This window comes from Gymnodraco acuticeps, unplaced genomic scaffold, assembly GCF_902827175.1.
Source record: "Gymnodraco acuticeps unplaced genomic scaffold, fGymAcu1.1, whole genome shotgun sequence".
Classification (NCBI taxonomy): Eukaryota; Metazoa; Chordata; class Actinopteri; order Perciformes; family Bathydraconidae; genus Gymnodraco; species Gymnodraco acuticeps.
The window spans coordinates 2,964,621-2,975,533 of record NW_022989768.1 but is presented as its reverse complement, the minus strand read 5'-3'; the positions used below and the strand labels follow the sequence as shown (position 1 = coordinate 2,975,533).

Here is a 10,913-nt window from a genome sequence, read left to right as displayed (position 1 = left end):
GTAAAATGACAGCCTAAGGGTTGTTCTGTTTACGTATTGCTGTATTTTAACAATTTCCTGTAGTTTCCTATTTAGAGGGGGGAAATGGGGAAACCACGTGGTGAAACAAATGTTATTAGTGTGTTAATTTGTACTCAAATAAGTTTAAGTAAGGGACATTTTTAAATAGGATGTATGTTTCATGTTTGCACTAATATGTTCTTTTTGTATTCATTTCCATAAACACCACAACTATCATTTACTTAGGTGTGTAAATATGTATATCACTGTGTTGTACGGTGTACCAACTGTTTCAGAATGTAGAAAAGCACTTTTAACCCTACCTAAATCAAATTACTTCAAATTTGATTTAAGCGTTTCTGCCCTATACACAGACAGTAAATAACAACACCATACTCCTGATCATCGCCACTGCTATCAGGATAAGCCTTGTGATGGACGGATGATGGATCATGTAGGCCCGGTCTCTTATCCTCTTGTGAAAATACCAGAGTAAGTAAGTGCAAATGCAGACTCATGTTTTAGCAGTAATGTAATCCTGCTGATGGGCGGGGTAGGATCTCTGAATAGGATGAGTTTCCAGCCACATGTGACATGTTTGTCAAAGCTGTTTGCAACCTTTCATCTGTTTTGAGCATCACCACAGTTTCCTCTTTAAATTTGATTGAAAATCATTTATAAAAAGCCTTGTAACCTTCTAACCTTCATGACCATGTAGTTGGCAATGTGTCTGGGTCAGTGAGTCTGTAATACACTGCAGCCGGTTTGTATAATAATGTATTTTGCACTTGTGCATTTGAGCTTCAAGCATGGTTTGAAAATCCAATGTATCATATTTAAAATCATTGAATAAAGGTTTTTGAACCTCATATATCCTGCAGAATTACTAACTGCACTTACCAAAACCAAACATTTGCACCCAATTGGCAAACACTTTATTTACAGTTCAAGACACTTTGTCCAACCAACTACACACCATTGTGATAAAGCACACTCATCTTTTAAGGTCGTTCTGTATGTAGAGAATTCTATATATACATTTTTTTCAAGTCTTCAAAAATAAGTGCAGGAACAAAAATATACTGTTGTACTTTTATTTTTCTCCAAAACAAATTGGTGCAACAGTCATGCACAACACATAGTTACAATTGTAAACAAAAATGATGCCTCTGTCAAATACAGTAAATCGAAAGGAAAACTTTGAGGAAAAATCAATCTTTTACCAAAAAACAGAGGAAAGAAAAGTGCTTAGGCTGCATCTCGTCCCCTAGCTGGGTCTGGCCACAGCCCCTCATCAACATTCAGAAGAAGCATGCACCTATAGCCTGACGGTCATACAGCTTCAACCGTTGCAAATAACTCTTCAACTACTTATCCTCCCTCTACATATTCCCACTTGCTGCTATCCATACATCCATTGTTGTTGTGAAGAGTTAACATTTTTACAAAAATAAGTTCTGTTTTTATGGTAATTTGGCATGTGTTAATTGATTCATGTGTGTAGAAATTATAATGGCAGTGTTTTGAAAATGTGTCTTACTTAGAGAACCGTGGGCAGTGTCTTGCAAAACGTACCAAGTTGAATTGCAAATTGGGGAGCTGAAAATGTGTTTAGAGGTTTGGAGATTTAAGCTGAGGTTTTGCCCTTTGAGTGTGAGTTATAACTATGCTTTATGTGTCATTTTAGTGTGTTAGCAACTGAAAAAAAAACTGTAAGCAGCATGCACCTGACACTAAAATAATCTGGCTTGTGAGTGCTTAGGAGGAGCTGGAAAAGGATGCTATGGAGAGGGGATGGATGAAAATGGATGGATGGATTAACATAGATTTATACTGAATTAAATCATAATTCACCTTCCAAATGTAAAGCTGTTTACCTCTACGTTCAGTCCTCCTATCATATATGTTTATACATGTAAATATATATATATATACAGCATAACATGTAAGGCTCCATGCAGCCTAAGAAGTTAACAGTCCTGATAATATGAGGAACGTTACTATTTGTAACAACCTTGATAAGTTCTTGGCTGCCAGTGTAACTGTAGTAGTTTATTTGGACGTTATCATTGCTATAAATAAATATTGAGGTGGACTATAGTGTAAAGCGCCTTTATGAATATGTCAACCTGTTAAATTATACATTAGATTTTAATTGAACAATGTTGTGATAATTATACACAAGATAAGTGTTTACAGTGGGGTTTTGCCTGAGCAATTTTCTAGTATGATCTAGCTTCTGGCTTAAAAACACCAGGTTCACTTGTTGTTTCCACTGCGTTTCTGTAGCTGTTACTTTGTATTAACTTTGTATTGTTGCTAACGCATGAGGGTACATTCAGGTTAACTACAATTTGAATTCCTTGTACAACATTCCTGTGTGCATCACTCACTGTTAAATACTACCAAACTAGAAGTTAAAGGTGTCAGTAAATCGTATAGTTTTGGGTTTATATATTTGTTTGACTGAAGGATCCCCATAGTTGATTGTTTTGTACTTTGGTCTCTGTTTAGGACTGTGTCTCTCAGGTTGAATCTTTGCTAATGTTACTGCAGAAATCCCGGTGTCTTCAAATGCATCCTTAATGGCACTGTCTTCAGAAAGTCTCAAACTTTGTGGCACACTATATTTGATGTCCTTTGTTGTTACATCCTCTCTTCCCTCTCCGGCCTCCTTGTCTTTTTCATGTGCTTTACTGCCGGTTAGTTTTTTTTCAGTTGGGGTTTGTCCTTTCATTTTGTTAGGAGGAAATACGTTTGTTCCTATTGGCACCAATCCAGGGTCAAAAGCAGTTATAGAACTATCAGACTTAAGTGTCCCTGTTCCATCCAAAGGAGTTATGATTTCTGGGTGCGGTCCTGATTGACTCTCATCCGCAGCATCTAATCCAAATCTGCGAACACATGGGATAACGTACATGGGCGTCCTTCTTTGAACGTTCGTAGCTTTGGTTGGATCTTCCACTGCTCTCTCCTCCATTGGTTTGAGGCTTGTATTTGAAGAAAGTTCTTCAATGTTTGGCTTTATTTGACATCTCCCTGAAAGAGCTGCAGTGTCACTTGGATCTTCCACTGCTCTCTCCTCCATTGGTTTGAGGCTTGTATATGAAGACATTTCCTCAATCTTCGGCTTTATTTGACATCTCCCTGAAGGAGCTGTGTCACTTATTCTCACATTTTGTAGATCTATATGACAAACTTCCATCTTCATGTTTGGTATCTTTTCCAAGGTTGGGCTTTCTGATTGTTCCAGGGAATATAGTTTAGGAGAATAATCTACACAGGTGGACCACACAGGACAGCAGGTCACGATGGTCGCCACATGCAACATCACCTCGTCTTCTACCTGTGGAAGAAGCCTACAAGGCTGTGTGAGCAACGTCTCAGTGACAGATGATAGACAGAGCAGCTCTGGATGTCCATATTTGAACTTGATGGTGATACTGGTTTCTTCAGCTATAGTCTGAATTTCCTCATAATCCTCTGTCCTCCAACCCTTACCATCATTATTGGAAGTTTGTTCTGTATGGTTTAATGAGCAATGGCTTTTAGAGTTTTGACCTGATTGGTGGCCCACTGTTTGCGTAATTTGTTCTGCTTTCAAATTATCTTTTTCTTCCATGCTTGAGTTTACTTTTGTCAAAAAGTCTATGGCCTGATCTGGTCTTTGCTGTTTGTTGTTTTGCCCATTTGTAGATGTATTTATATTCAACTGATGTCCAACAGATTTACTTTTCTTCTGCTTTTGTTGGTTGTGTTTGTGAACAGGCAGATCTGGTGCCTTTCGGTGCTGTGTTTCATGAGAAGATACCCTCTGTTTTATATTACTTGTCACCTTGACTTTTGCAGAAGGCTTTTCATGTGAACCTCTTAAGTCAGATCCCCTACATACAGTGGCAATGTTCTCAAACCTCTCCATTAATGAAGACAGGAGTATCCCTTTTCCGATGAGACTTGGTGTGATTGGCTGTTTCTTCAGCATGTTCTCTCCCTTTTCTTTCTGCTCAGCTGTAGCAAACTTGGCCACAATATCTTTGACACTGGCCCCTGTCTTCATTCCTTGTCCTCTTCTAGTCCGGTCCCTCTTGTGGATGACATTCTCACTGTCTCTGCAGTGGTTCACATTAGCTGCCAATGCTCTGCCAGAGCTCAGAGTTCCTACTTCCCTTTGGTGGGTGATGGGAGGTTTAGGTGTGGCGCGTATGAATTTGGATTGGAGGAGCTGGAATGTGGTAAGACGTCGTTGTATTAAGCCTCCTGTTTTTATATCTCCTCCAAACTTGCTTGGCCATCTGTCATTCGGTCGTTCTGTACAGTATCTTTCAGGAATTTTCAAACTGGTCCCGGCACTCTTTCCGTTGGTCGTTTTATGCTCTTCAGATGGCTGAAAAATGATGCAACTTATATGAAGTTGAGTTTGCCCAACTTCCTGATCAGGCACATCGGTGTAACTTTCGCCTACAACATCGAACCATGGCTTCTCTCCATATTGGTTTCCGTTGGTCCTCATGGGCAGATCCTTTGTAAGGTAATGCAGGAGACTCTCCAGAATCCCTCGGAGAACAGGACGGCAGCTGCGGTCTCTAATCAACTTCCTCAACTTACTGGCATCAGGGCTGATACTGCTTTTCCGAGAATCTGGTCTATGGAGAATAAAGGACACGCAAAGCTTAATCCTTGTAGCAATCTGGATTTCAGCATACCTGAATAGTTAGACAGCTGATTGGCAAATCATTAAATCAGTGTCAGTGCTGGATGCATAATTGTAAGGAGGTGTGTAATTACTTCAGTCAGGTAACTTATAACCAACAATGTGATGTCAACTGAGCACATGGTTTTGAGATTTTCAATATTGGACTTAATTCTCACTGAGACTTTTAACAGAACTCAATTATTGTATAAAATTGTTTTTTTCAATTATGTTTTAATAAATTGTACCTTGGAAAAGCATTTTATTGGTCTTGCACTATTTTGAGAATGAACGTAGTAAATAGACTAAACAGGTTATAGAATGTAAAAATGGTACCTCACAATTTTTAAATATGGGCGGTAAAACTAGTCCAAGTGATCTCCAAAAAGCTTGAACTTCAGCTTGAACTGGACATACCAGAATTCCTCCCAGCCCCGCAGCAAAGTAGAGCAGATAACATGTTCAGACTTGAAGTGAGGTGCTCCAGCAGCGTGAAATTGTTACTTGTTATTAGTGCAGGGGATTGCAGAGTAGGGTTTTGAGGCGATCTGGTAGCAAATTAAGATAGAACAAAAGCTGCTCATCAAAAATAATTTTGTAGTTAAGATAAAAAAAAGACAGGCACTTCATGCATGATATATATCTGAGTCCAGTTTAATATTCACATCATATATTGACCAGGAAATTGCTAGTAACTTTCACAAAATAGTACACTAATATTATACCTGATAAGAGCATCACAGTGCAAATAATAGTTTATCACAGTATAAGATAAAAGTAATGCTATTGCACGAATCAACAATCTTATGTGTTCAAACAATTAAAAGAATATAGATGCAAAACTACTGAATCTTAAAATCTGTTAGTTTATTAAAGGTTTGCACAATGTTTTGAAGGAATAGATCCTCCATGACACGACATAACCTTGTGCTTCGTGTTAATGCTGGTTAGCTTTAGAAGAGGGAAAATGCCAGAGAAGGAAATTATCGTGTATTCATTTTGAGAGGTTTACTATTCTCAGTTAAAATAAAAGTAAAAAAAGCAGAATAGTTTTTATTTTCCTCACAGTTCTGTCAGAATAATATGAGTTGGAGACAGGTTATTCCTCCCTGCCATCAGTTGACAAATATGCAACTGAGTGCAGATGCAGCTCCAGAGAAATGACCTCAAATGAAAGCAGTCATGACAAAGGCTGAACCTCAATACCCTAAATGGTCTCCCTTTTGATGTTCCTCTGCCTCAAATTTGCATTATTTTCCAATTCATGAACTGCGAAAAAGCCAAATCAAAGAGTGGGGGGAGTACAGGCAAGGAAAGGACATGGTGTCCCTATAGACTATTAGGATTCTAAGAAAGAGAGGGAAGTGTGGAACAAAGGGAAGCAGCCTTGTGCAGTTCCCCTGATAGCCAGTAGGGTTCAGGCCAGTGTAGAGAAGGATTACTTGTCTATGCACTTCTCTGCAGATGCTGCTTTGTAAAGCTTTTCTCCCAGCTCCTCCAGACGCTCTCTTTTGTCCAAATCCTGGTACAGGCTTGGGGGAACCTGACTCAGGCCGTGCATGAGGCCATAGAGACAACCTGCGATCAGGCCTGTGGCTTCACTTTCACCTACAAAACAGAGCAATTTCACACAAGTCACTGTGAGCAGGCTCTGTGATTTATCTATCTGTGTTTGGAAATGTCTTGCAGGCACTCACCTCCATGAAACATGGATCTTTTGCACAGTTCTGCCCAGTCACCCCCTGCTGCTAAGAGGGAATCGTAGGCTATCATGGGGGAATCATGACCTCTGCGGCCCGCACGGCCCTCTGAGCTCCAGCGCTTATAAATCTGTAAGGATGAAGACAATGCAACAGCGGCACAATGTTCCTGTGAGGGGTTCTGTAAGCTAAACGGTATGTGTATTTTTATGTGAGAGAGAAGTAGTATTTACCTTGTCTGTCTCCTCAGCATCATAGCGATCAGGGAAGGTGGGTTTGTTCTGGTCTTCGTTCTCTATTTCTCTCTCTTCCAGGTAAAACTGCCACTTGGCCTCAAAGTAAAACCAGTTCTCCTGATACTCTGCACACAATCCCACATAACTGGTTTCAATTAATGCTCTCTCAGTAACATGTAAGAAAAATAAAATGTGACTTATACCGAAGAAACACATGTTAAAGGTCCCGTGTCTCGTAAGTGTTTCAAAAGTGCTGATTCTGTGTCTGCTACTTTAGATCAGGGGTGTCAAACTCAAATACACAGTGGGGCACAATACAAAACATCTGTACTAGTCGAGGGTCGGACTGGTTCAATGTTTAATGCAAAACGTATTGAAATTAACTTATTGCACATATTAAACCTGGAACTAACAAAGCTTAAATTATTGCTTATAAAAACAACATTAAACATTAAATAATCAGTTGCATTCATTTCTTATGGCTCTATCTACAGCTTTTCCGGAGTCATTTCTTTTGATTACATTTTCCCACAGGCCAACAACAGCTTCAAAAAAACTATTTCCCTCAAAGAAAAAAACAAATATGCCCTGTTGTCGCAAGAAATAAATTGCAGAAGGAAACATTTAAACTCAGTGTGCTGCTCTGTGATGCACACTAAGCCAGATACTTGGCATCTCATCTTGGGTGCAAGTTCATCAATGTTTGGGCTCAGGCTCTGAGCTGAGGAAACCCTCAGGATGGAGTGAAGGTGTGCGTGCAATATACCGGCGGGCCAGATCTAATAGTAATTAGAAATGATCCTGCGGGCCAAAATGAAATCCACCAAGGGCCTGATTTGGCCCCCGGGCCTTGAGTTTGACACATGTGCTTTAGATGAAAATAAGGTGCCACTCCCCACGCCCCTCTGCCAGATATTTGGTTAAAAAAAAAACGCAATGGTGCTCTAGGAGGAGATTCAGGTGATAAGGTGGGGGGTTACCTTGGTTGGTTATTGGCTAATGGTTACACAACCCAAAAACATTGTGACATCACAAAGTGGCCAAAATCTGATCAGCTCATTTTCAGACTGGATTTTATATAAATGGATCACGAAAAAAATAGAAAGGATATTTTTTCCTGAAACTTTATGAATCTCTTTACACAGAGGCGACACATATTTATGTATACAAATCATGAAAAAGTCGATTTAGCATAATAGGTGACCTTTGATATAACTGCTTTTGTTTCGTTTTTTACATAAGCTTCACTTGACCTGAATAAATCCACCAAGCTGTAAAATGGTGTCTTCGTCCCTCACTAACAAAGACAGAAACAGAATCTAACCTGCCAGGTGTCGTATGGTTTTCCTGCAGTAGTCCTCTGCTCGAGGGATGACCTTCATGAGCTCACGGCCCCAAGTCACCAGAGGTTTCCCCTGGATGGCATAGGATGCAAACAGTGCCGTTGTCAGGGAGCCTAAGAAACCTGAAGCCAAGAGTGACACCAGAAGTCAATTGTTTCTACTGTAATGACAACTACAACTCAGCAAAGTATTAAATCCATGTTCTTGTAGGTAAAGTATCATTAGAAATGCAGCACAATAATCAGCCTGGGGTCTAATCAGATTTGTTTGGAAAGGTTCAAACGAGCTGACATCGTCACCTGTGGGGTGGTTGTGGGTCATCCTTCCAATCTCAATGCTGACCTCCACCAGGCTGTCGATCCTCTCAGGTTGCCAGTATCTCATACCAACACACATGGCTTTTGCAGCCGCCCCAAACCCAGACCCTGGACATAAAGTAGACATATCTTAAGTGGACACTTCCACAACAACATTTTCATAATAGGTAGTGTATAGCTCTAATGATTTGTATTAGACGGAAACAGAATAATAATCACCAACTACTTTGATAATCAATTCATAGTATAAGTAATTTTGACTTTGAGACATTTGAGAAAGGATGGACATTTGGTACTATTTTTAGTAGACCAAAAGATAATTGGAGGAATCAAGAAAAGAATAAGCAAATAAATTGATGATAAAAAGTGTTGGTTGGGACCCTATTGTTGTTATTTTAGAAGAAAATCTCTACAATCTCCAATGACCTTTTTCATTGAAGGGTGTATGCCAGGCGAGCAGGAAGTTGTGAGGTTTGAGATGAACACATCCCTCCACTGTGGCCGGGTCAGGTGCTCTGCCCTGCAGCGACACCATGGCTTCAACATAGAGGCGCACCAGCTCCCGGTACAGGTCCTCCAGACACCAGTAATCTGGACACACAGACATACACACACATACACAGTGACTGAGAGTCAGACAAGATTGGCATGCAAGGCGAGATGAGTGGCGCTGCAGAAGGCTAAGTTTAGCCTCAGCCTGCCACACCAAAGATTAGGACCAGCATGCCTTTAGAGCGAGTGGAGTCACTTCCACACACCATGAGGTCAACAGGGATCCACGAGCAGAGCCCCCAGCCATCCTGCTAGAAATTGTTTATGTGTGTACTGTTAGTTTGTGTGCGTACATGTGAGTGAGTGAGAGAGAGAGAGAAAGAGAGCCTATGATGACAAAATAGTACCATGTCTAATTAAGTAGTCAAACATTTTTGATGAAAGACGGGGATTGTCACCCTCTTGGCTGGATTTAGCTAATTCTGTTACATGGAGGTAGAGCGAAGATATAAAAATGTATACAGTTATCAATAAAGGTGTGTTAAGAGGGAGCTGAGAAAATAATCCTTATTTTTACACATTGTCTTTCTGGATGCTGGTGAGATATTTGACAAAGCAAACACTCACATTCGCAACATTCATTCCACTCCATCATTGTCTGCAGTGCTGATGTGTGAGTGTGTGTGCAGGCATGCTGGATTGTGGCTAAATAGGGCTTCCTAATCTCAATGGATATCATCACTATTTCACAGGACCACGGTCATTGGCTTTGAAGCAAGTCTGCAGCCAAACTTGATACTGGTAGATTATGGAGGAGTCTGACCTGCTATTGTTCCGTTAAGGAGAGCCGAGGGTCCGTTTTTCAAGTAATCTATTTTGGACTTTTCTGTCCCGGCAACACCCTGTGGGGGCTTGAAATTATGTTTGAGTGATATATAGTAAGGTTTCTACTGAGATTATGTCTTTGATGACCTATTGGGTGATGGGTTATGGTATGTAGGCAGGTTTTCCTTTCAAAAATGTTCTGCCAGTTAGCGATTAGCAGCTTCCATTGACTGTACAGAAGAAGCTATTCTGGTTTTAAATGAAAACAGATGTGATGTTAGATCCGTATTTTATTGAACAGATAAAAAAAACTACAGGTTTCAGTTCTGTATGAAGGCATTTGTGTTGATTCTGATTGGATATTCAACATTGCAAAACAGAATAAATCAGCAATTGATGATATAGTCATGTTATGAGTTACACACTGTTATCTGCCTCTTAGACAATCATCAATCCTTTGTCATTCTTGACATCAATCCTAAACGTACCTGTTATGAGTCCTTCTGCCGTGGTGATGTGCATCAGCGTTGCATCACTCAGGGGCCAGTTTTCCGGGTCCAGTTTCTGGGCCCCCAGTCCCCCCAGAGAGGCTAGCTCCTCTTGGATCTGCTTGCCTGAATGGCAGTTTACCCAGCTTCCTTTTCTGTAGCCCAAAGCATCACCAACAGCTCCCAAAACCATGGCAGCCTTGAATTTCTCCATCATACTGGATAGCAACAGAGGTTGTTCTCTTGAATGAAGTGGTCACTTCTCCTGGGATCTAGACGACTCCTGGCACAAACAAAGGCTGAAGTATTACCTCCTTTCAGCTGTAATTCTTCAGCACATCAACCGAACACACGGTCACAGAACCAAGGAAGAAGAACAAATTCCCTTGCCCCAAAACATCCTGAATAACAACTTCGTCAGGCTCTCACAATATGAAGATTTCCGCTTGATATGGAGCTACCACCTGTCTCCACTTCAATACAATCTCTCTTCCCACTCGTGGAGCTTTGTAGAGTTTCTCAGTACCAAGGTGGATGTGAAAACAAACGCATCAAGTGTTTCTTTGTGTTGGGCGGCCGGTAGTTCAGCAGTGATCAGGTGTCTCCTAAAAAGGCAATCCCCATGGCCCCAAAGCCTAAAAGCTGGGTGTTGAGTGGTAATGGGGGCTGGACGCACTGGAAGAGATGCTAATGTAATGCTGGGTGGAGGGCAGGCTCATCAGCTGGTGTGGACCTTGTTGACATCCCAGCTGTCCCATGGGAGGAGGGTAAGAATGGAGCCCCCATTGTTGAAGCTCAACTCTCTCATCTTTACCTCACGTT

The 10,913-nt window shown here is 40.8% G+C and overlaps 1 protein-coding gene across 1 annotated transcript; it reads right to left on the bottom strand.

Moving 5' to 3' along the window:
- Nucleotides 1-5,328: 5,328 nt before the first annotated feature.
- On the bottom strand, nucleotides 5,329-10,664 carry adprhl1 (ADP-ribosylhydrolase like 1). Its single transcript, XM_034218636.1, has 7 exons — nucleotides 10,092-10,664; nucleotides 8,713-8,877; nucleotides 8,269-8,394; nucleotides 7,951-8,091; nucleotides 6,624-6,751; nucleotides 6,388-6,520; nucleotides 5,329-6,298 (listed from the first exon to the last, which is right to left on the bottom strand). The coding sequence occupies exons 1-7, from the start codon at nucleotides 10,306-10,308 to the stop codon at nucleotides 6,129-6,131; spliced, it is 1,080 nt and encodes a 359-aa protein (XP_034074527.1). The 5' UTR covers nucleotides 10,309-10,664; the 3' UTR covers nucleotides 5,329-6,128.
- Nucleotides 10,665-10,913: the final 249 nt, after the last annotated feature.